The 25,602-nt window shown below is 39.1% G+C and overlaps 2 protein-coding genes across 5 annotated transcripts in view; both read right to left on the bottom strand.

Annotated features, from left to right (window-relative positions):
- The window catches only part of hpse (heparanase), a 42,000-nt gene extending 38,634 nt beyond the window's left edge, over nt 1-3,366 (bottom strand). Inside the window, exon 1 of one of the 2 annotated variants that reach the window (XM_069925853.1) lies at nt 2,324-3,356. In XM_069925853.1, the coding sequence (XP_069781954.1) occupies nt 2,324-2,514 (191 nt within the window). In that variant the 5' untranslated portion in view covers nt 2,515-3,356. Of the gene's footprint in view, nt 1-2,323 lie in introns of both variants that reach the window. The other variant, XM_069925854.1, reaches the window with a different exon arrangement.
- A 970-nt stretch (nt 3,367-4,336) lies between these two features.
- helq (helicase, POLQ like) overlaps nt 4,337-25,602 on the bottom strand; it is an 80,404-nt gene continuing 59,138 nt past the window's right edge. For all 3 annotated transcript variants that reach the window (XM_069925852.1, XM_069925851.1, XM_069925849.1), the window contains 4 exons: nt 18,940-19,113; nt 17,265-17,378; nt 16,157-16,291; nt 4,337-4,698 (listed from right to left, as the gene is read on the bottom strand). In XM_069925852.1, coding sequence (XP_069781953.1) covers nt 4,621-4,698; nt 16,157-16,291; nt 17,265-17,378; nt 18,940-19,113 — 501 coding nt within the window. In that variant the 3' untranslated portion in view covers nt 4,337-4,620. The remainder of the gene's footprint in view (nt 4,699-16,156; nt 16,292-17,264; nt 17,379-18,939; nt 19,114-25,602) is intronic.

The raw sequence follows: 25,602 nt of genomic DNA on the forward strand, positions 1-25,602 counted from the left end.
TGATAATTATTTGTTTTTTGTTAAAATGTGGTCTCCTTATTTGGAGTATATGAATTTGGAAATACTTTGAAATATTTTTTTATATTAATTGTATTGTTTTATATTTGACTCCCCTCAAGGGAGCTGGGTGGGAAGGTGGGTGGGTTATTTTCTTATATATAAAAATTTGTACTTCACTTTTCTTTGTTATGTTTAAATCTATTTTGATTAAAGTCTTTAAATAAAGTTTTCAAAACAAAAGAACAGTAGTTATTGGGGCCCATTTAAAAAAAAATCTCTTGGACGTATAGCACAGTAACAATACATTTCAAACATGAGTCTGTGCCGCTCAATTTATATGCAATTAACCTACACCCCTAGCACATTTTAATGGTGGGAGGAAGCAGGAGCCCTTGGGGAAAACCTACACAGACATGGAAAATGAACAAACTCCTTACAGACAGCATGGAATTTGAACCCCAGTCCCAATCGCTGGCACTGTAAAAGTGTTACGCTAACAGCTACGCTAACCATGCTGCCCCATTCCTTTGGAGTTATGACAGGTTATATATTTTATATTATATATAAATACATCTTTAAAAGAGATAGATTGTGGGGGTTTAGAGAGTAGGTCACTTCACCCACGGACATTAACACTTCACAAAAGAGAACTCATTTAAAATGCAAGAGCTTTGCTCAAGGTGGACATTCAGGCACCAGTATCTTTGCAGACAATGAGACTTTGCTAAAGAATTTCAAAAGCAGGTGCAAATGGAAGAGTCCGGGCTCAAGAGGCTGATAAGATCTTTCAAAGATTGGGGGTCATGTGGTTTTGCAAGCAAAGAGGGAGAAAAACATGTGATTCTTTGAAGAGAGAAAATTCAGTTCTGCAGTGGTTTTTGAGTTTGCAACATGACAAGCTGGTAAGCTTGGTTGAAATCCCCATTTTGAAGGCGGGTTGTGAGTTCTGAGTTCAGCGTGTTTAAAGAGGAAATGGCTGGCTAGAGTGTTTCACCTGAAATAGGGGAAACAAGAGGAACTCTGTGGTGATGTGGAAGATGAGGTAATCATTTGCAAAAGCTTGATGGAGCAAATTTCTTTGGCAAGTCACTGAAGTGACTGATGGAAGTCAATCAGTTTGTGTGTGTCCAACCAGCAATAAATAACTCTCTGAAACCAACAAGAACCTTCCTGAGCAGAAACCATTTAACTTTAAGCTCTAGAACTTGGTGAAAATTCACAAATGTTAAATTCTGTGCAGTCTAAGAGTTGCCTGATACCGGTGAACTTGGAGGAGTGAGAAGTGAGATTGGACTGTGAATCAAAGAACTTTCCTGAACAGATACACATTATATATATATACATGTGCTTACAATTAGAAGGGGGTTGTTAATAGTAATAAGTTAGTTTGATCCTGTTTTTATGTTTGAAGAAAATTAAAAGTAACTTTTGTCTTGGTGAATTTCTATTGCTGCTGGGTTTTGGGGTCCTCTGGATCTGTAACTATACACATTAACAAGTCAATCAGGTACGATTAAAACAGTGGTTTTCACAGTTTTTCTTTCCATCCCACACTCCACCTTAAGCAATCTCTTACTAATCACACAGCACTTATGACAAAGGCATTATTTAAGGTGAGTGGAAAGAATTGGTGGTCGGTGCTGTGCAATTACTCAGCAAAAGGAGGTGTAAAGCATCCATTCTGTTTGATAGCCTAAAGGACACCCTTGGACAAGTTTTAGAACCTGTTTACCATCCCCCCCCCCCCGCCCCAATCTGTTCACGTGAAGCCATGCATTGCAGATGGTAGATGGTTTTTACAAGGTTCTAGAAATTGGAATTTATGGCTATGAAACTAAAAATGACCTCACATCTTAGTCATTTTGTTTACCCGATAAGTACTGAGTGGAAGAGCATCATGAGAATATACAGGAAACACTCTATGGCCAATCTTTACCAGGAGTTGAACGATTTGAGACAGTCCCAGAGGAATTGCACACCCATTCCCGCAATGAGAAATCGCTTCCCACTCCTCCCCTCCCCTCATCACCCTGATGAGGTTAACACAGCAGGCCTAAATGCCACAAAAAGAAACAAGTCGATGGAGAGGAAGCACAGACCCGGGAGGTTGTATAAATCCCTAAGGGAGGACAGACCGGGGATTTGTTTAAACCTCTCAGTGAGTACAGACCGGATGCTTGTTTAAACCCCTCAGTGAGTACAGACCTGGGGGTTGGATAAACCCCTCAGTGAGAACAGACTGGCGGGATTATATCAAACCTCATTGAGGACACTTATCCGGCAGTGCCCGCTTCTGAGCTGCCGCGACCATTGATCCCCTTACCGCAGTACGTCCAGGGCACGTTGCCGGAGAAGAGACGCGTCCAGCGCCACTGACAGGAACCGAGGGCTGACGGTGCGGACGGAGCGACAGAGCTCGGCTCCAACTTTCACCGAGAGCGGGGCAGAGGTGCAGAGTGCGGCCAGCAGGATGCAGCTGGTGACCCAGCGGAGCAGCAGGAGCGTGCAGCGCATCGTCTGGTTTCGGATCAGCCGACGACGTGCTCTCTCTCTCCCTGCCCGCTCTCTGTCATCCGCGCCTCCTCTCTCCTGCTCGCCCTTTTCCTGAGTGTCTACGAAGTACCCAATCAGCTTTCTATCGACACAGTGAAGCGAGGCACCTCCTGCGCGCAAACTCTTTCAAAGAACCTTTCGACTTTCAAAACACTTCTGCAAGGCGGCCGAGAGTTTGCGAACTTCATTTCCTTGTTGCCCCTCAGGTGAGTTGGACCTAACTACTGTGGCAAAAAGCCGGCAGTAAAATCGACCCTTGTCCTCCACTGCAAATCTGAAGCCGTTTCCAACAGCCTCGGGGCGAGGGAGCGTCTCGACCCACCATTTCGCAAGCAAGTCCGCAGAGACGCTGGGGTCCATCAGCAGCCGTAACCAGGAGAGAAGTCCATCAGTTGCGGTCTCCAGAGCTTCGGTGGCAAATCAACAGATCAAGAAAACAACAGCGGATCATTTTATTGTGAGAGCATCAAGTGAAATGAGACTGAAGAAGTTTCGGGCAATGCAGAAAGAGGCTGGAGAAACTCAGCAGATCTCGCAGCTTCTCGTCTCTAGGCAGTAAAGAGTTTCGGGCCTGAGCCCTTCGTCAGGCTACGAGAATTCCTTCGGGATAGGTATTCCTCTAAGAGACTTTGCAGAGTTTAGGGGAGCGCAGGAGGCACTGGCATCGGAGGAGGCGGTGGGATCCATGCCTTCGAAAAGGCTCTTCTTGGGAGGAGCCTGGGCTAGTGGTGCCCTTTGTGTGCATTTACAGGCAAACAAAAGTGGACTGACAATCACCACACCAGCAGTGCGAGTAGAAGACTGCTTTAATAAACTAATATGTGCTCTAAGAGGTCTTGTCTCTCTGCAAGACCAACCTGGAAGGCGAGACTGGAGCTCTGGACTCCTTTATAGACAAGGTCACCGGGATGCCCCCTCGTGACCTAGAGGTGTAATGACACATCACCCCAAAAAGTAAACACGTTTTGTGTCATTATGTATGACAATAAAATGATGGTGGCTTCCTAAAGGTTTGTCTCTCTGACAATGGAGGTTTCCTGGTGGTCTTTGAAAAGATTGGCTATTCTGGATCATATCATTCTAGAGCAGTGCACTCCATCATTCCAGTATTGAATCGCTATTCTTCTTTGGCTTGGCTTCGCGGACGAAGATTTATGGAGGGGGTAAAAGTCCACGTCAGCTGCAGGCTCGTTTGTGGCTGACAAGTCCGATGCGGGACAGGCTATTATGGCACCCTCAGACACAGGAGACTGCAGATGCTGGGGTCAGAGGAACTCAGCTGAACGAGCAGCATCAGTGGGAGAAAAATGGTGAAGGTTTTGGGTCTGAACCCTTCATCAAGGCAAACACTCCATTATCAAACAAAAGTCAGTTACAAACATTTCAAGCAAAATTAAATTATGTAAAAACTTTTAGCTAATCCCCTTTTGACTAAAATCTTTATCCTTGCTAGTTTCTTAGACCATTGAATTATTCAACTTTCTTTACAATCCACCTCCATGATGTTGCAATCATGAAGACGGCTCGCCAGTGGCTAAACTTTGTGAGGTGTTTGAGGAAATTTGGTATGCCACCAAAGACTCTCGAACACCTCTACAGGCGGAGGGCATTCTTGCTGGTTGGCTCGCTGTCTGATACAAAGGTGCCAACGTTCATGGACCGGAGGAATCATCTGCTTTAATTTCACATCACATGTATTTTCTCCCTTGGAACCTCATTCCAAAACCACTCATGGAAAATTTCAAGAAGCAATTACAGAAATTTCTAACATTTTATTGCACTTGCTTTTATGTACATTTATTTAAAAAGGCATGAATGCAGAAGTTTAAAATAATAACAAAATTGAATTTACTTCAACATTTTTATGTCTATAACTATATATACATTATAGTTAGAGGTTGCATTATAGTTAGAGGTTGCATTTTGTGCATTATATTCTAAAACAATGCAACAAAATAACAACCCCCATTTACTTCACAATATGTATAGTAGAGACATATCTATGTTCACTAGTAAGGGTGCCCATTATTAGCTGGAGATGGTAAGTTGAAGGCAAGACCCACGACTTTACGGAAAATTGGAAGGTTGTCTCATTAACTCTTCTAATTCTTCCAGTAAAGCTTCGGCTTTTTCATTCAGCAGCATCTGTAAACATACAAAAAAAAGAGTAATTTTAAAATAAAAAGAGATATGGGTTAGTCTGTATTTTGCAAAAAGGCTGATGTCTGAAGTCTTCTCTCCACATCACATTGCTGTGACTCATACTGTTTTTTTAAAAATTGTCTTTTTCAACCAGTGTGGAAGTGATTGTAAACTGGCCATTTCATAATCATACTTACACAATCAGACAGAAGCAAAGATCATTTTCTGAACAGGGAATAAAATAATTCTCTGTATATGCCACTGGGAATTCCTCCATTACAGTTCAGAAAACTGCGTGAATGAGTGAGTACAGATGTATATATTTTATTTTTAAAAATCATCCATTCATAAATGTCAATTCAGAGAATAGTTAAGAGTACATTGTTGGAGCTGGAGTTGCATCTGTCAGTGAATCTTAATCTTTTTCATTCCACTCACATACTCACAAGAGTATTCCCTAAGCCATTGGTACTCTGTGATTAGTAAGGGATTGCTTAAGGTGGTATGTGGGTGGAAAGAAAAAGTTTGAAAACACTGTTTTTATCGTACCTAATTGACTTATGTGCACAGTTTCGGAACTCCAAAGGAAATGGGCCAATGACAAATTTTCTCAAGCAAAATATTTCAGTAACAATTGGGTCTAGAGCAGTGATTCTCAACCTTCCCTTCCCACTCACATCCCACCTTAAACAATCCCTTACTAATCACAGAGCACTGATGGCATAGGGATTACTTAAAGTGGGATGTGAGTGGGAAGGAAAAAGGTTGAGAACCATTACTTTAGTCCAACTTTGATTAAGCAAAGGAAGTTGTTTGATGATGTAAAACAACAATTGCGGGCAAAGAGTTTAAAATACCATGATGATATACCCTGTGACCCTGAAGGTAGAAATAGTGGATGGCAACTGACATTTTATCAAGACTAAGGATGAAGTGGAAGAATTTCTATGAAGATTATGAAAAGATTGAAGATACTAAACAAGAAGAATGTTTACAATGGGACCAAGTAAAAAGTGTAGTTTTCTTTTTGAACCATCTTGTATTTACTGTTAAATTTTATTGGAATTTGCACCAAGAGCTCAAGAAAGAGCGAGAACTTGGTAAAAATAGTAGAGGGGTGGAGACTCCAGACTAAGGTGAATAATGGCGCCAGGAGAGGAGCAGCTTTGCAAGATGGTGCTAAAGGGAGTGTTCTTCTTCCTCGGACTATTCTGCAGGCTTTTGGGATTTTTTTTGTTTCCATCACCATCGGAGCTGGGGCACTATACATTATTTCTAAAGGGGAAAGATCACTATTACTTGAATAATCATAAAGGTTTTATGGCTGAACAATATTTGTTTAAGAAATGGTATGGATGGGGGGGAGTCACGTGATGAAGTAGTGGCCGGTAGGGGAACTCCAGCCCTCTCCAGAAAAGTTAAAAAAAGATAGAGAAAAAGCAAAGGCACAAACTTAAAAACCAAAACGAAGTGAAAGTAAAAGTGTGAAGAAAATGGCAGTGAAGAAATAAAAACCAAAAACAACGGGAAGAAAAGAAGGAAAGACGTCGGAAGAAGAAGGTGAAGGCCTTACCTGTCCAAAGAGGCCCGCCGCAGAGAGAGAGGCCCGCTCCCACAGGTCGGTGGAGGTCCCGGGCTCGGGACTACAAAAATGGCTCGCAGAGCCGAGTAAAAGTGCGCAACCGCGCATGCGCATGAAAAAAAACACACTGACGGGAGGGGGGAACAGCTGCGGAGTCGATCTCCACAGCTGAGAGAGACACCTGCAGCACAGCAGCAGGTGCAGAACACAGACAATAACGACAACAAGAAAGAAGAGGGTAAAAAGAAAACAAGGAAACAACAGATGGTAAACCCAGAGGAAGAAGAAGAAGAAGAAGAACAGAAAGAAGTGGAAGAAGAAGAGAAAAGCAAGACAATGGATGTATCTTTTTTTAAAGAATATATGGAATCAGTGAAAGAATGGCAATTACAAGAATTTGATGAGATAAAAAGAAGAATTAAGAATGCAGAAGAAAGAATGAATAAAATGGAAGTGGCCATATCAGAATTGGCAAAAAGAGTGGAAAATATGGAAAAATGAGAAACATTTGTAGATATGGAAGTAAAAGACTTAAAAGAGAAATTAAAAGAATCTAATAAAAAAGCTAAAGAAGCACAGGAGCTGTTAGCTCAGAAAATAGATATAATAGAAAACTATAATAGAAGAAATAATATAAAGATAGTGGGCCTTAAGGAAGATGAAGAAGGCAAGAATATGAGAGAATTTATAAAAGATTGGATCCCCAGGGTCCTGGGAAGACCAGAATTACAGGAAGAAATGGAAATAGAGAGGACACATAGAACTTTAGCCCTGAAACCACAACCGCAGCAAAAACCAAGATCCATTTTAGTAAAATTCTTAAGATATACAACAAGAGAAAATATATTGGAGAAAGCAATGAAGAAAGTAAGAGAGGACAAAAATCCACTGGAATATAAAGGTCAAAACATTTTTTTCTATTCAGACATAAGTTTTGAACTCCTGAAGAAGAGGAAGGAGTTCAATACAGCGAAAACGATCTTATGGAAAAAAGGATATAAATTTATGTTAAGGTACCCAGCGGTACTTAAAATAATTATTCCAGGGCAACAAAACAGACTATTCTCGGATCCAGAGGAAGCAAGGAAATTTGCAGAACAACTACAAAACAAGCAGAGAGATGAAGACATGTAATAAGAGTAAAAATGACCACGATCTATATGTATGTGTGTAAAGGGGTATATGTGTGTATATATTATATATATATAGTGTGCATACATGAATGTAGACAACAGACTCGCCAAGGCAAATAGCGCCTTTGGAAGACTACACAAAAGAGTCTGGAAAAACAACCAACTGAAAAACCTCACAAAGATAAGCGTATATAGAGCCGTTGTCATACCCACACTCCTGTTCGGCTCCGAATCATGGGTCCTCTACCGGCATCACCTACGGCTCCTAGAACGCTTCCACCAGCGTTGTCTCCGCTCCATCCTCAACATCCATTGGAGCGCTTTCATCCCTAACGTCGAAGTACTCGAGATGGCAGAGGTCGACAGCATTGAGTCCACGCTGCTGAAGATCCAGCTGCGCTGGGTGGGTCACGTCTCCAGAATGGAGGACCATCGCCTTCCCAAGATCGTGTTATATGGCGAGCTCTCCACTGGCCACCGTGACAGAGGTGCACCAAAGAAAAGGTACAAGGACTGCCTAAAGAAATCTCTTGGTGCCTGCCACATTGACCACCGCCAGTGGGCTGATATCGCCTCAAACTGTGCATCTTGGCGCCTCACAGTTTGGCGGGCAGCAACCTCCTTTGAAGAAGACCGCAGAGCCCACCTCACTGACAAAAGGCAAAGGAGGAAAAACCCAACACCCAAACCCAACCAACCAATTTTCCCCTGCAGCCGCTGCAACCGTGTCTGCCTGTCCCGCATCGGACTTGTCAGCCACAAACAAGCCTGCAGCTGACGTGGACTTTTACCCCCTCCATAAATCTTCGTCCGCAAAGCCAAGCCAAAGAAAAAAAAAGAACATGAATGTATCCGTATTTAGAGGAAAATATAGAGTATAGACAAGAATTAATAAGGGAGGGAAATGGAATAGAGGGAATAAGGAGGGAATTAAAAGAGTGACCTTTGTTACATATGAAAATTGAAATCTTTTCTGGGGGGGCTGGGTGGGGAGGAGTTACGGTCACTGCAAAATCAGCTGACGTTTGCGACTGAATTCGCAAATCCAAATGGAGGGGGAGATGTGGTTGTCCGACAAGGGATAAAGGACAACTCAGGAAGGGGAGGGGAGAATGGGGTTAAAGAAGTTTTAAATAGGAGAATAGGGAAAATGTTTGATGTTTTAGAAATGTCTTATAAAGTGTTCAAAACAAGAAAGGAGAAATGGATAAGAAGGAAAGGTAATGATGGAGAAACGGAAAGGGAAGATAAACAAAGTATAAAATGGCTACGCTGAACTATATGACTTTAAATATTAACGGAATACATAACCAAATTAAAAGGAAGAAACTGCTAAATTTACTGAAAAAAGAAAAAATTGATATAGCATTTGTGCAAGAAACACATTTAACTGAATTGGAGCACAAGAAATTAAAGAGAGATTGGGTAGGACACGTAACAGCAGCGTCGTATAATTCAAAAGCAAGAGGAGTAGCTATATTAATTAGTAAAAATGTGCCAATTAAAATAGAAGAGGAAATAATAGATCCAGCAGGGAGATATGTAATGATAAAATGTCAGATATATTCGGAGTTTTGGAATCTAATCAATGTATATTCACCTAACGAAGAAGATCAAAAGTTTATGCAAGATATTTTTTTGAAGATAGCAGCTACGCAAGGGAACATATTAATAAGAGGGGATTTCAACCTGAATTTGGATTCAAATATGGACAAAACTGGGAAAAAAATTAACAGAAAGAACAAAGTAACCAAATTTATAATTAAATTGATGGAAGAAATGCAACTTTTAGATATATGGAGAAAATAACACCCAAAGGAAAAGGAATATTCATATTACTCGGCTAGACATAAAACATACTCAAGAATAGACCTATTTTTGTTATCAGCTCGTATGCAAGATAGAGTAAGAAAAACAGAATATAAAGCTAGAATATTATCGGACCATTCACCCTTAATATTGACAATAAAGTTAGAGGACATCCCTCCAAGAATGTATAGATGGAGATTAAACTCCATGTTACTCAAAAGGCAGGATTGTAGAGAATTCATTGAAAGACAAATTAAAATGTATTTTGAAATAAATACGGAATCAGTGAAAGATAAGTTTATACTATGGGATGCAATGAAAGCATTCATTAGAGGGCAAATAATAAGTTATGTAACCAAGATGAAGAAGGACTATAATCAGGAAACAGAGCAGTTGGAAAGGGAAATAGTAAATATAGAAAAAGAATTAGCAATGAAGGAAGATACAATTAAAAGAAGAGAATTGGCAGATAAAAAAATAAAATATGAAACACTACAAACATATAAGGTGGAGAAGAATATAATGAAGACAAAACAGGAATATTGTGAACTAGGGGAAAAAACGCACAAAATTCTAGCATGGCAGCTTAACACAGAACAAGCTAAGAAAATGGTATTGGCATCAAGGAAAAAAGACAAACAAATCACATATAATTGAAAGGAGATCAAGGAAAACTTTAGAGAATTCTATGAACAATTATACCAAACTGAAAACAAAGGGAAAGAAGGGAAAATAGATGAATTTCTAATTAAAATTGAACTACCAAAACTACAAATAGAGGAACAAAATAAATTAACAGAACCATTTGGAACAGTAGAAATACAAGAGATAATAAAAAAATTACCAAATAATAAAACACCAGGAGAGGATGGATTCCCAATAGAATTCTATAAAACATTTAAAGATTTATTAATTCCTCCCCTCCTGGAAGTAATCAACCAGATTGATAAAACACAAAGCTTACCAGATTCATGTAAAACAGCAATAATTACAGTAATACTAAAGCAAGGGAAAGATCCACTCGCACCAGCGTCATATAGACCAATATCTTTACTTAACACAGATTATAAGATAATAGCTAAACTATTAGCAAACAGATTAGCAGAGTATGTACCGAAAATGGTAAATCTAGACCAAACTGGATTTATTAAAAAAAGATGCACAACAGACAATATTTGTAAATTTATTAACTTAATTCATGCAGTAGAAGGGAGTAATGCGCCAACAGAAGCAGTTGCTTTAGACACAGAGAAGGCCTTTGACAGAGTAGAATGGAATTATTTATTCAAAGTATTGCAAAAATTCAGTTTACCAGAGAAGTATATTCATTGGATTCTTCTTTTCTTTGGCTTGGCTTCGCGGACGAAGATTTATGGAGGGGGTAAAAAGTCCACGTCAGCTGCAGGCTCGTTTGTGCCTGACAAGTTCGATGCGGGACAGGCAGACACGATTGCAGCGGTTGCAGGGGAAAATTGGTTGGTTGGGGTTGGGTGTTGGGTTTTTCCTCCTTTGCCTTTTGTCAGTGAGGTGGGCTCTGCGGTCTTCTTCAAAGGAGGTTGCTGCCCGCCAAACTGTGAGGCGCCAAGATGCACGGTTTGAGGCGTTATCAGCCCACTGGCGGTGGTCAATGTGGCAGGCACCAAGTGATTTCTTTAGGCAGTCCTTGTACCTTTTCTTTGGTGCACCTCTGTCACGGTGGCCAGTGGAGAGCTCGCCATATAACACGATCTTGGGAAGGCGATGGTCCTCCATTCTGGAGACGTGACCCATCCAGCGCAGCTGGATCTTCAGCAGCGTGGACTCGATGCTGTCGACCTCTGCCATCTCGAGTACTTCGACGTTAGGGATGTAAGCGCTCCAATGGATGTTGAGGATTAAAGCATTATATAAGGGACCATTGGCGAAAGTGACAGTAAATGGATATATATCAAAGCAATTTAACTTAAGCAGGTCAACACGGCAGGGATGCCCACTATCACCTTTATTGTTCGCGTTAGCTATAGAACCACGAGCAGAATTGATAAGAACAGAAAATAATATAAAAGGGATAAAAATAAAAGACAAGGAATATAAAATCATTTTATTTGCGGATGATGTTATAGTATACTTAACAGAACCAGAACTATCAATAAAAGAATTATATAAGAAATTGAAGGAATATGGAGAAGTGTCAGGTTACAAGATTAACGTAAATAAAAGTGAAGCAATGCCTATGAATAATGCGGATTTCTCAAAATTTAAGAAGGAATCACCATTCAGATGGCAAATGCAAGCAATAAGATACCTAGGTATACAAATAAATAAAAATCTCGGCCAACTATATAAACTCAATTATTATCCACTAATGAAAAAATTACAGGACGATTTAGAGCATTGGAAAGATTTACCACTAACACTAATAGGAAGGATAAACTGTATTAAAATGAACATTTTTCCAAGGATATTATACCTATTTCAGGCATTGCCAATACACCTGACAGAGAAATTCTTCAAGGAGTTAAAGAAAATAATAAGGAAATTTTTATGGAAAGGGGGGAAACCCAGGATAGCACTAGATAAATTAACAGAATGGTATAAACAAGGAGGCTTACAACTGCCAAACTTTAAAAATCATTATAGAGCCGCACAATTAAGATACCTATCAGATTTTTATCAAACAACGGAAAAGCCAGATTGGACTAGATTAGAATTAGATAAAATAGGGGAAAAGATACCTGAACACATATCATATAAATGGGATGAAAAATTGGTACAACATAGAAGTTCTCCAGTATTACATCATCTACTCAATATTTGGAAGAAGGTTCATGTAGAAAGAAATAAAACAAATTATCAATTACCAAAACTAATATTGACGCAAAATAAGTTACTCCCTTTTACAATAGATAACCTTTCCTTTAGCGAATGGGAGAAAAAAGGATCAAAAGAATAGAAAATTGCTTTTCAGGAAATAGATTATTATCCTTTGAACAAATGAAAGATAAATACAATATAACTCAAGATACAGTGCTGGCATATTACCAATTGAGATCCTACTTGAAGGACAAATTAGGAAGCAGTCTGAGTTTACCAGAGGGAAGTAACTTTGAATATGTGATTACAGATACAATGATAATCAAAAAATTTATAACAAATATGTATATTAAACTGCAAGAAAAGGAGAATGAGGAAACAAATGGTAAAACTAAACAAAAATGGGAACAAGATTTAAATATAAAGATAAAAAAGGAAACATGGGAGAAGTTATGTTCTGGAACGATGAGAAATACAATAAATACGAGGTTACGTATGATACAATATAACTGGTTACACAGGCTATACATTACACCTCAAAAGTTAAATAAATGGGACCCAACAGTATCTGATAGATGTTTTCGATGTAAAAAAGAAATGGGAACAACAATTCATGCAATCTGGACATGTGAGAAAGTAGAAAAATTTTGGGAAGATCTAAACCAAATATTAAATAAAATTACAGAAAACAATATACCAAAGAATCCAGAGATCTTCCTCCTAAGTAACATAAAAAACAAAGAATTTGGATTTGATTTGGATGATGCACAAAAAAGATTTGTTAAGATAGCTCTAGCCGTAGCAAAAAAATCTATTATGAAAACCTGGAAATCGGAAGATAATTTGAAAATACAACAATGGTATATAGAAATGAATAAATGTATTCCATTAGAAAAAATAACATATAGTTTAAGAAATAATATTGAAATATTTGAACAAATATGGGAGCCTTACATGAAACATAATAGCAAAAACCTACCAGGGACATTCAATACCTAAATTAACGAAAGGAGAAGGAAATGAAAAGAATTGACTCAGTGGAATTTCTTGTTTATTTTTATTGAATGACAACATTGTTTAAATGGTTTAATGTATCCTAGATTTTGTACTTTAAATGGATGGGAGGGGGGAGGTAGGGAGGTGGGATGGGAGGAGGGAGGGGGGGGAGAAAATGGCATTGTATATATTTGAAAAGGAAAAAAGTATTATCATGGTTAACGTGGTTTATGGTGTGAAAAATAAAAAAATTTAAAAAAAAAGAAATGGTATGGATGGAATGTTAAATTTATTAGTCTAAAGGTTAAAAGGGTTATATGAGACAGCGAAGAAGAGTCTTGGCACACTTACAAAAAATTGGATGTAGTTTTTCTGCAGGAAACACAACTTACTAAATGGTATCATGCTAAATTAAAAAGAGGATGGATGGAGCAAGTAATATAGTCTTCTTTCAGTTTAAAGGGAAGAGGAGTAGCAATTTTAATTAATTAAAAATATTATTAGCAATAGTGAAAAATATATTGATTGATCATGCCGGAAGGTTTGTAATGGTACATTGTAAAATTTATGCAGAATCCTGGACATTTATGAATTCTTATGCACCAAATTATGATGAAGTCTTTATGAAGGATATGTTTTTAAAAAAAACACCAGAGGGTAGACAAATATATTGGTTGGGAGGGATTTTAATTTCTGTTTGGATTTGATATTGGATAAATCAGTAAGAACGGTAACTAGTGTGAAAGCAACGTTATCGTTCATGAAAGATTTAAATCTGATTAATATCTGGAGGCAGCTCAATCCTACAGAGAGAGACTACTCATTATACTCAAGGGTCCATGATTCACATACAAGGATTGATTTATTTTTAATGTCTGCACAGTTAAAAAGTAGAGAGATAAAAATGGAAATTTGGCGAGGCTATTAGAACATTAACCGACAATTTTAACTATTGTGATAGGGGTAAAACAAGAAAATATATCCAGATGGCATCTTGCTGCCATGTTGTTGAAAAGGACAGACTTCTATGAGTTTATTAGGAGACAGATAGAATCATTTTGTGAGACAAATCTCCCTTCCACTGATAACAGCTTTTTGTTATGAGATACGCTTAAAGCTTATCTAAGAGGGCAAATTATTTCTTACACAAAAAATCTCAAAAGAGAATACTGAATTGGATGGTTTGGAGAAAGATAACAGAACTGGAGAAAGAATATCAGAAAAACAGTAAGTCCGATTTACAAGAAAAACAGACTATTAGAGAATAAAAAAATTAAGATACAATATATTACAAATGTATAAAATGGAAAAAAATTTAAAAAACTAAACAAAAGTATTATGAATTAGGAGAATGAGCACAAAGTCTTGCCTTGGTAAGTCAGAAAAGTTGTCAAGGATAATAAATACAATTAAAACAGAAGCTGATATTCTAATGAATAATCAAAAACAGATTCATGATATTTTTAGACGCTATTATACTTATATAAATCAGAATTATTAGGAGATGAGATGGATAAGCTTCTCGCAAAAGTTGAGCTCCCAAAATTGGAGGTGAGAGAACAGATGGAGTTAGATGCTCCTTTTACAAGAGAATAAATTGAGAAGGCTTTTTGAATACTCTGCAGGTTACTAAGTCTCTGGGGGAGGATGGTTCCCACCTGAGTTCTTATGGACAATTTAAGGATTTGTTGATAACTCTTATAATGGATGTACTAGACCTGATGGTGGAGATCCAGACTCTCCTGGATTCTTTTTCAACAGCTATTATTAGTGTTACCAAGAAAAAAAAAACAAGACCCATTAAAAACTTCATCATATAGACCTATCTCACTTTTGAATGGTGATACAGTACAACTCCGATTATCCAAAATGGTTGGGACTGGGCCTATTTAGGATAAACGTTTTCTTCCCCCCCTTGGAGAACTGGTCATATTTTAAAAACAGCTCAGTAGGAACAGCAAATCAATTGTAACAGTGTTTATACAACAAACAATAAGGAAAGGCTTGCTAAGCATTAAAATAATTTTTAATTCTCACCAAAAAAAAATGCTGGCTACTGCTGATCACCAACACCTCCAAACCGAAGCCCCACTCGTGCTAGCAGCCTGAGATCCATTGCTGCCACCAGGACCCTGATGTTCCCTGTCAGTTCAGCTCTGAAAATTTTTTGGATAAATTAGGATTTCTGGTTTGTTTGGGATATCTTCATTTATCCAAATTTTTTTAAAAATTCAGATAAATTAGGATTTTGGAGAATCCGATTTTGGATAATCGGAGTTGTACTGTATTGACGAAGGAATTTGCTAATAGACTGGGACAAGATTTACCTAAATTAATACATACGGATCAGGTGGGAATTGTTAAAGGAAGATATTCTTCAGATAGTTTGGCTAGGCAATTTAATATAATATATATGGCCAAATCAAAATTGACTTCTAGTTTACTCATCTCCCTTGATGCAGGAAAGGCATTCGACCATTTAGAATTGCCATTTTTATTTAAAATATTGGAAAATTTTTGAATAGGTAGAATATTTATAAATTGGATAAAACTTTACATCATGCTTGATGGTCATAATTGTATTCCTTCAGGGCAACAGTAGACTTAGTATGCAGTCAATAATATCCACGTGATAAGGAGCAAACCTACCTTACAGATTACATTATCAATGTAGTCCAACCCATAATTTAAACCAGTTATTTTCAACCCTTTTTTTAAGCTAAGGGCCCCTGATGACTTATGGTCACCCTTCCCAGTGAAGGAGTCAAGTTTAATGAGTTTCTTCAGTACTTCTCTATGAGCAACGACATATATAAAAAAATTATGATTTCAGTCTGTGGCCCCCCCCCCCCCCCTTAAATATGCTGTGGTCCCAGGGGAGGCCTATGGCGCCCGCTGAGAATAGCTGATTTAAATATAATAAAAAAACAGAAAATGCTAGACACTCAGTAGATCAGGCAGCAACCACAGAAAGAATAACAGAGTTAATGTTTCAGGTCCAAGAGGCTGATGAAAGGTTTTAAAAGACATGAAACAGCAACTGTTTCTGTTTCCACTGATGTTGTCTGACCTGCTGACCATTAGCCATTTTATTTAAGACTTCCAGCTACTGCAATTTTTTTTCCTTCCCATATCAAGTGGTGCTTACCTTAGCAGAGGAAACAATTTGATTAGCTTGGCGTCTGGACATGTGTTCAATAGTTTTGACCAAAGTTTCAGGGCTTGAATTAGCCAGATGAGACAAAGATTTATAACCGGCATTGTATAACTGTTGAGCACGAGCCTGCAAATCAAAACAGGACAGAAATATATATTCTATCCTAAACAATGCTCACACTTTGGCAAAATTGAACAATAGTCAGAAATGTATATAAAGAGATGTCAAACTTAGAGGATTTGTGATTGTATAACTAAACAAATGTTAACATTTGGAGAAAGTTGAAAAGGTTTAGTATCAGGAGAGAAAAGACGAGTCAATGTCTTGAGTGCAAATCATTTTAAATTATGAAACTACCAGATTACACTGGAATGCATCGATTTGAAATATTATTTTGTTATTCATGTTATTATTCTACTTCAACTTGTCCTCCATTACTGTAATACTCCAATAAACTGAACTTTGGTGATGCTGGATAAATAGATTTTCAAAGTATATTGGATGTTACTCCTATTGATACCCCGAATACATTTTTATTTTCACCATTTATTATAATAAATTTTCCAGTAAAGTTTGTGAGTTTAAAAGATACAGGATAAATGTGCACTCTGAGTCCTGGTTTTGTTTGCAAACCTACTCTTATTCTTGACCCCTAACCCTAGTTTCATCTGCATGTCTGGTCCACAGTCTGGACCTCAGCTGCAGTCTGCATAGCTAGCTCAACTCGCGTTCCGTTTTGACTCTAGACTCCCAGCTCACAATGCAGACTAATGATGAGCCAAATGAACCATCAGGATTCCCGAACAATCAAAGACAAATTATTAGAGTTTTACCGTTATTTCCTTGTACTACATTGTGATTTTGATCAATACAATAAAGCCATTCATTTCTTTAAAGCTACGGTTAAGCAGCAAGTTTACATTGTTCATTCTTTCTCTTCTGAACCATCTAAAATTTTAAAATCTCATCTTGCAGACAGAGTAATCCACATCTTACAAGAACTGCATTCTCCTTCTTTACATCCAAATGTAGCAAAACGTTATCTTGCTCTTATATCTAACTGCAGGTTTTATAAAAAGATAAAATCCAATTTACAGACCTTGAGGACACCTGAGACTTCCATAAGAGGAATAAGTTCTGGTTTTACACAGTATGACAGTTTCTGAATAAGGTCTGCAAAGAGAGCCCGATATGACCAAAATTCCTCTAATTCCTATAAGCAATAAAACAAATGAGGTCAAATCAATGAAATTTTAAACATTCCTCTGTACATGCCAATGCACAACCCACAGTGGTTGAAATGAAATATATTGTTTAAGTAAGCAAAGCTATGACAGTGAAGTGCTTCATGTTGTTTCCCAACTAGATCCTAAGGACCACAGTAGTTAAAAATAAACGTACTATTGCAAAATAGGAACTGGAGGAGGTCATGAATCAACATTAGTACTGCTGCAGAAAGTGCAATTCTCTCACAACTCCAGCAATCTGGGTTCAATCCTGACCTTGTGTGTTGCATGGAGTTTGCATGTTCCCTTTGTGACAGTACCCCTGGGTACTCCAGATTCTTCCTACATTTCTGATAGTTGTTAGGTTAACTTGCAGCTAGTGGGTGGGGCTGCTGGGAGAATAAATGTGGTCGACAAAAGGTGGGGAAAATGAATTAAATGATCTCCTGGATTGTAAGGAAATATAGAAATAGAGATCATAGCTGGTTTGTGGACTAGAAAATAAAATAATGATCCAACGAGATTCTGCACGATAACTTAGAAGCTCTTAAATCATTGCTTAAACATTAAATGAAAAACAGTACTGACAAGATGATATTCAAGCTTGCTATATTTAAATACAGTAAACTATCTGGTATCCATCATCTATGGGGATTGGTAGATGGCGGATAAGTGTATTTTCTGGTTGCTTGAGAATGTATTCTTAATGCCTAATACACCTGCATTAAGAATAAACAGTTTAAAAAGATAAAAATACTGTACTTAAACTGAACAAACTTCACTGCACAAATATATAAACATTAAGCATTTTACTTTATTTTTAGTTACATTCTTTGAAAACATTAAACTGTTTCTGCATCTGCAGGTTCCTCCCCCTCCACAGAGCCACACAAAAGATGAACAATAACATTATAATTAATCTCCCCCCTCCCCCAAGATTATAAATAAAGCCTCTGATTGGGGTGATTCTTACTAAGTCGGGATAAGGAGACACTTTAGGAGAATCACCCCTTCGGTGAGCGGCATCAACCACTTCTTCATCCTGGATGACACACAACTTTTTTCCAAACAGCTGCTATGTGCAAAGTATGGCCAAGGCACTCGACTAGCTGAATATTTGCTCCAATCTTCACCAAAAATTTATGTGTTACTTCAGAGAACATTTGCTTTTACAATTTTCTCTCTTTTTCAATATTTTTATTAACATTGAATTTTCACATCCAAAAATTCAGTACATGTTAAAATTCAAAAAGATACATTACATCCAAATCATACAATTTCCATTTTAAGCATATGTATTTTTTTAATCTATTATTTTATTCTTATTTATTTTACTTTTAAAAATTTATTTTCCTCTATTTTTTCCCAGTTGCTTGAGTTCCAGATAGCAAAGGTTTTATTGTAGTTGCTTATAAAGTTATGTCGCCAATGTGACTCCTCATAAGTTTGCAACTCTTGTTTATCAATTAGAAATTCACTAGCTATATTATGAAACATTTACAATTACAGAATGAAACTGCTCTGAAATTATTAAAATTTTAGAAATACCTCACAAAAATGCAGGACACTGGAAGAGAAAGCAGCTGATGAACTTAACAAATTCTGCATGAAGCCACGGGGCAAATTAAACCTCTGCGCAACAGCCCACAAGTTCATCTCTTTGAAAAGGAAGTACAGCACCAAGGAGAGGTAGAACCGTCTGATCACAAACCCATTGACAGTCTAAAAAAAATGTTTGTATATTTTCAGTAGTCTGAAATGACATTCTACTAGTTAACAAGATTAATCAACAAGCTTGCATGCTCACAATATAAATACACAAAACGGTAAAATTAGGTGCAAGAAACACATTACAAATATAACAAGATTTTGATTATTTCAACTCAATTTTGATCTGAAATTCTCACTAAAAGATTGACCCTGGTTTAAAACTAGGGAAGCCCTATACTCAATTTACAAACAATTCATTTTAACAATAACAGATATTTTGGGTTGATTCCATTCCAGAACTTTTGTTCATGTTCAACATTATAAACTTATGTTGTTTTCTTATAAATGAGAAATTTTCAGGTCCTGTCACTGCAGATCTTTGTTGTGTATTGGAAGAGAGCAACTGGATACTGAACCCTTTTAGTGTGGAACATATTAATCAGGACTATATTGGTCAGGTCAGTCATCTGAGTGTTACTGGTGCCATGTAACCCTGTACTACCTGTCACATGATCGGGTGGTCAACTACTAAACGGGTTCCCGCACCAGGCTTGCCTAGTGCATAGGGTGGCTAGACACCCTGCAGGATGAAAAACATGTCCCGTCAAAGGATGGATGAATCCTCTTGTAGGCTCAATGGCCATCTAGCAAATATGAGCCGTGAAATGCGGAAAGGCATCCCTTGCAATAAAGCTTGAACAGAATTTCCCCCAGCCATCTTGGACCTCACTATGCCACTGCATCTGTGAGGGGATGTAGAGAGGTTGGATCTGTTCAATCCCTACTCACTTAAATCCATTCACACACACGCTGTTCCTTTCTGAGGATTGGGATATCCTCATATTAAACTCCACAAACTGACTGAAGGTAACCAGAATGGATTATAGACAACACTTTCCTTATTCTAATATATCCTAATTTCAAAGTATCATCTTCCAAAGAGTGAACTGTGCTATCACAAATTTAAATCTCTTTAATCCAATAAATTAAAACTACATAAAGTAACAGCCACAGAGTTTTAACCTTTGCGTTCCGAGCCCTAATTATTATAATAGAGAGTAACTATATATTAGGCATTAACATTACAGAAGCACAAAGTAAATATAGTAAGTGTAAGATTACAAATCAAAACTTTCAGCTTCCTGTAAAAGGCAGATTTTAGTAATAGGGCTATTTAAGTAACCAGTCTTGGCTTTAATCTGCACTTGCCTTTCTCGTCTGGAACTGTATCCACAATTTTCCCCAGCAACCAAGAATTTCTCAGGGAAGAATCATCCATGATAATTACAATGTCTCCACATACAAAATTGCACTTAGCTTTAGGCCATTTTTGTCATAATGGAAGATATTCTTTAATCCATCTTTTCCAAAATAAATCTGCAAGAAATTGCACTTGTTTCCATCTGCATTGTGCATAAATATCTTTTTGAAATTGGCCTATTGTAGCGGCTACTAAGGTAGATGCTACTAAATAAAGGCAAACACACACAAAGGTAGTCAACTCAAGACTGTTTTATTGCAGACATACACAGACCTTTTGTTCCCTGCCTGTTAATGAGCTTGTTAGTGAACAGCTGCTGGTCCACAGCAGGTTAACTATGAGCCATTAGCACCTCACACCTTTAGGCAGGGGCTTCATCTGATCCACTCGCTTTATTTTGGCACCCAGCACTGCTTGCTCGTGATGTGTCAGTTAAGTCTGTGAACTGACGGTGGCGGTTCACAATACACTGTTCTCTCATGCACATGTCGAACAATCAAATCAGAAATAAGAAATTCCTTAGCTAATATAATTCGATCTTTCACTTCTTCTGACATTATTGCTTTTTCCAATCTTCCTCCTACTCTCAATACACAACTTGCTTTTGTAATGTTCAGATTCTTAAATTTTGATATCATGTTATCAAAACACCTTTTCCTGACAAAACAAATTCTCTCTAATTCAGATTTACCAACTCATCAACTGTTAGATAACAGCTCTTTCGAGTCCAGGTTTTCTTTCTTGATATGATTTAAAAGCATAGTTTTAAACCCAAGAATCCATGCTACTGCCTTTTTCAAACAAAACCATAAAGAGTGATAGAAAATTAATTGTGATTGAATCATTTTCATTAGATATTTGAATAGTATTTACATTGGGGTTTTGGTTTTCAAATTCCTCCATTGAAATTTCTTTTAATTCTTCGGATTTTGAAACCACTCTATTTGAGATCACGAAGATCGCAAAAGTTGGCTCTTTTCAGAAAAGATTGAACTTTTGATCCTCGTGAAGCTATAATCAGATGGATTATCCACTATTTTAACATAATCGCCATTGATTTCATTAACTCTGTTAGTCACAAAAGTACAAAACCTTGTGGTTTTGTTATTAATGTATTTAAGTCCAAAACAGTGTTTGCTAACTCTATCTGTAATTCTCTTAACAGTACTTCCTGGATCAAGAAATGCTTAAGTCTTCAGTATGAAGCTCCCTTTTTAACTTTAACCTGCACAAGAACTATTGAGAGGGCTCTGTCAATGGCCCCAGTAGGACTGTGTCTGAACTGAAGCATTAGGCACTTTCAGGTGCAACAGGGAAGTTCATGCGCCGACAGTCGTGACTGGGGGAGTGCAGCTGGCACGTTCAGGTGGCCGCTTTTCTGTAAATTAAATGTGCCAGCTGATGGATAGCTGTCTACCAGTGATAGCTGGCTCCTCAGGACTGTGGCCTAGTCCAGCCCGTGCTGCCTTGGCGTCATTTACAGCGCGTCAAGGCATGATTCCCGGTTGCCTTACTCCCAGTCTCTTCCCCCCTCGCCCGCCTGACTCGCATTGCCAGTGCCTGCGACTCGTGCTGCCGGTGCCTGCGACTCGTGCTGCCGGTGCCTGCGACTCGTGCTGCCGGTGCCTGCGACTCGTGCTGCCGGTGCCTGCGACTCGTGCTGCCGGTGCCTCCCCCTTGTGCTGCCGGTCGTCTGCCCTCACCCGGCCAACTCGCGCTGTCGGTGCCTCTGACTCGCCCGTCTGACTTACGCTGCTGGTGCCTCCGACTTGTGCTGCTGGTCTCTCCCTTTCACTCACCTCACACTGCCGGTCTCCCGCCTGTCCGACTCGCTCTGCTGGTCTCCCGCCCCTTGCTTGCCCGACTTGTGCTGCTGGTGCTGTGCGTAAAAAAAAAACCCACTGAAACCCAGAGTCGATGGCTGACGACATCATCAGCCCACCCCCTGGCGGTCTGGCTGCTTTCTTGCTGCCACGGGGGATACTCCGAGCAGGATATTACACCTACTGGAGAAGGATTAGGTAAGTAGACCTCCTAGCCGGGGAATCCAGTTTCAGATGGCCACTCGACATCCACACAGGAGTAGAATGTGCAGCTTTACAGCCGGGTATTGTGGCTGTCTGAAAGTGCCTATTCTTTCTGACTGTCTCCTTAGTCTTGGATTCAGATTGTTGGACTTCCTTCTCAACTTTACTTTGTTGAATATGCAGTAACTTGGGACACTTTAAACTGCATACATCACAACTGAGTTGCTTATTACAAGTTTTGCAGATGTGTCCTTTACACTAGCAACCAAAACATATTCCATTCTTCTTTAAAATGATTAATTTCTCATACGACTTTTCCTCCAATTGTGAGTACCTTTTTAAAGCATGCTTATCTTTGCAATACACAGCTTTCCTGATCAGTCTAATCTTCCTTTTGCTTTCTTTCCTTGTTCTTTCCTGTACTTGTATCTGACACAGCAGTAACAAAGATACTTCCCTTTGGTTTCTGTTGAGACAATGACTTGGACTTCTTTACATCTTTAGGAACTACTGAAGTATTCTTAATATTTCCAAATACTCATGCACATGACATTCCAAAAATTGTACAATAATCCTCAAAAGTGGTGTCCCCTCCAGGAAGCATCTTAAGCTTTGCAACTTTGGTTTTCCATAAATCCTTCAGCTTATAAGGAAATTTGTTTATAATAATCAACAAATTAGCAAGCAAATTCAGCTCTTCCAAATGTACACTACTTCCCAGAAAGAGTCCATATGCTTGTAAAACCTTTGTGTCCTCTGATTTTATTGATGACCAAGATTCTTATCTATGTGGACCTCTTCGATTTTATGTTCATTGCTAATGAACACAAAATCGCCATAATGATGTTGCAATAATTCTTTCGCCCTTTTAAAACCCTGTTCTGGATTCATACATTAGTAACTTTTGACTAACTCCTTCGGCTGTCCTCCAGTATACGGTTCCAAGTAATAAAGACAATATTTATCATTTTTAGTATTACTTCCAATGTGATGTTCAAAAGATTTCATGATGTTATAATGGATCTCCATTAAAACTGGAATTTTCTTTTTGGGTAAACCATAGGATCCTTGTTGTTGCGCTAACATTACAGATTTCATTTTGTTTTGCCTTAAGCGATATTATATTGTCTTGTTCATCATGACTTACGACTGGTTGTCTTAAAGTGACTGGAGAAAACAGATCTTGAACTGGTGCCATAGGAGTAGGACCTGTAAGTGATGACATTGATGGGAATCCTTGGGTTGTGATGGCATTGGTGGAGATCCTTGACTTGTAGCTGGTTCTGCAGCGACATGATGAGACATCAATGGTTGAGTATGATCAACTCGCGTAGTTGAATTTAAAAAAAAATACCCTCCTTTTGGGAAGATCCATATATTGTGTGCTCTGGAGAGACTGAATGTCACTAGATCTTTCCATAGGATTGGTCATTGTCATTTGAGCACTAGTAGTAACACCCGTGGCTCTTTACTTGAGTAATATTTTTTTCTTGTGGTTGTGTTACCCATGTCTCTGCTGGAATGTTAGGTGCTAGCCCTTTGGGTATGCCACTTTGAGTGGCTAATCTTGCAGAAGCCTGAGATAATGCTTTCACTTTGGCCATATTCATAGCAAGTTGTTCCTCAAGCGCTAGTCTTTTTTTTATTCAATAATCTATTTTGTTCTTCACTAGCCATTTGTAACTTCAGTTGCTGATTCTTGATTTCAGCTTCTTCCCTCAGTTGCCAATTCTTAATTTGAACCTCTAAAGTTATTTTTCTCCAATTGTTGTTGTCCACTGAGAGTAGCCAAGAATGCTTACACCTTAGCTTGTGTAGTTGCTATGATTGAAGCATGCAAGGCTGTATTTGTTCTACATGCCTGTGCTTATTTTCTTTCTTCTTCTTTGGCTTGGCTTCGCGGACGAAGATTTATGGAGGGGGTAAAAAGTCCACGTCAGCTGCAGGCTCGTTTGTGGCTGACAAGTCCGATGCAGGACAGGCAGACACGGTTGCAGCGGTTGCAGGGGAAAATTGGTTGGTTGGGGTTGGGTGTTGGGTTTTTCCTCCTTTGCCTTTTGTCAGTGAGGTGGGCTCTGCGGTCTTCTTCAAAGGAGGTTGCTGCCCGCCAAACTGTGAGGCGCCAAGATGCACGGTTTGAGGCGTTATCAGCCCACTGGCGGTGGTCAATGTGGCAGGCACCAAGAGATTTCTTTAGGCAGTCCTTGTACCTTTTCTTTGGTGCACCTCTGTCACGGTGGCCAGTGGAGAGCTCGCCATATAACACGATCTTGGGAAGGCGATGGTCCTCCATTCTGGAGACGTGACCCATCCAGCGCAGCTGGATCTTCAGCAGCGTGGACTCGATGCTGTCGACCTCTGCCATCTCGAGTACTTCGACGTTAGGGATGAAAGCGCTCCAATGGATGTTGAGGATGGAGCGGAGACAACGCTGGTGGAAGCGTTCTAGGAGCCGTAGGTGGTGCCGGTAGAGGACCCATGATTCGGAGCCGAACAGGAGTGTGGGTATGACAACGGCTCTGTATACGCTTATCTTTGTGAGGTTTTTCAGTTGGTTGTTTTTCCAGACTCTTTTGTGTAGTCTTCCAAAGGCGCTATTTGCCTTGGCGAGTCTGTTGTCTATCTCATTGTCGATCCTTGCATCTGATGAAATGGTGCAGCCGAGATAGGTAAACTGGTTGACCGTTTTGAGTTTTGTGTGCCCGATGGAGATGTGGGGGGGCTGGTAGTCATGGTGGGGAGCTGGCTGATGGAGGACCTCAGTTTTCTTCAGGCTGACTTCCAGGCCAAACATTTTGGCAGTTTCCGCAAAGCAGGACGTCAAGCGCTGAAGAGCTGGCTCTGAATGGGCAACTAAAGCGGCATTGTCTGCAAAGAGTAGTTCACGGACAAGTTTCTCTTGTGTCTTGGTGTGAGCTTGCAGGCGCCTCAGATTGAAGAGACTGCCATCCGTGCGGTACCGGATGTAAACAGCGTCTTCATTGTTGGGGTCTTTCATGGCTTGGTTCAGCATCATGCTGAAGAAGATTGAAAAGAGGGTTGGTGCGAGAACACAGCCTTGCTTCACGCCATTGTTAATGGAGAAGGGTTCAGAGAGCTCATTGCTGTATCTGACCCGACCTTGTTGGTTTTCGTGCAGTTGGATAATCATGTTGAGGAACTTTGGGGGACATCCGATGTGCTCTAGTATTTGCCAAAGCCCTTTCCTGCTCA

The sequence above is a fragment of the Narcine bancroftii genome, chromosome 3 (assembly GCF_036971445.1).
Source record: "Narcine bancroftii isolate sNarBan1 chromosome 3, sNarBan1.hap1, whole genome shotgun sequence".
Lineage (NCBI taxonomy): Eukaryota > Metazoa > Chordata > Chondrichthyes > Torpediniformes > Narcinidae > Narcine > Narcine bancroftii.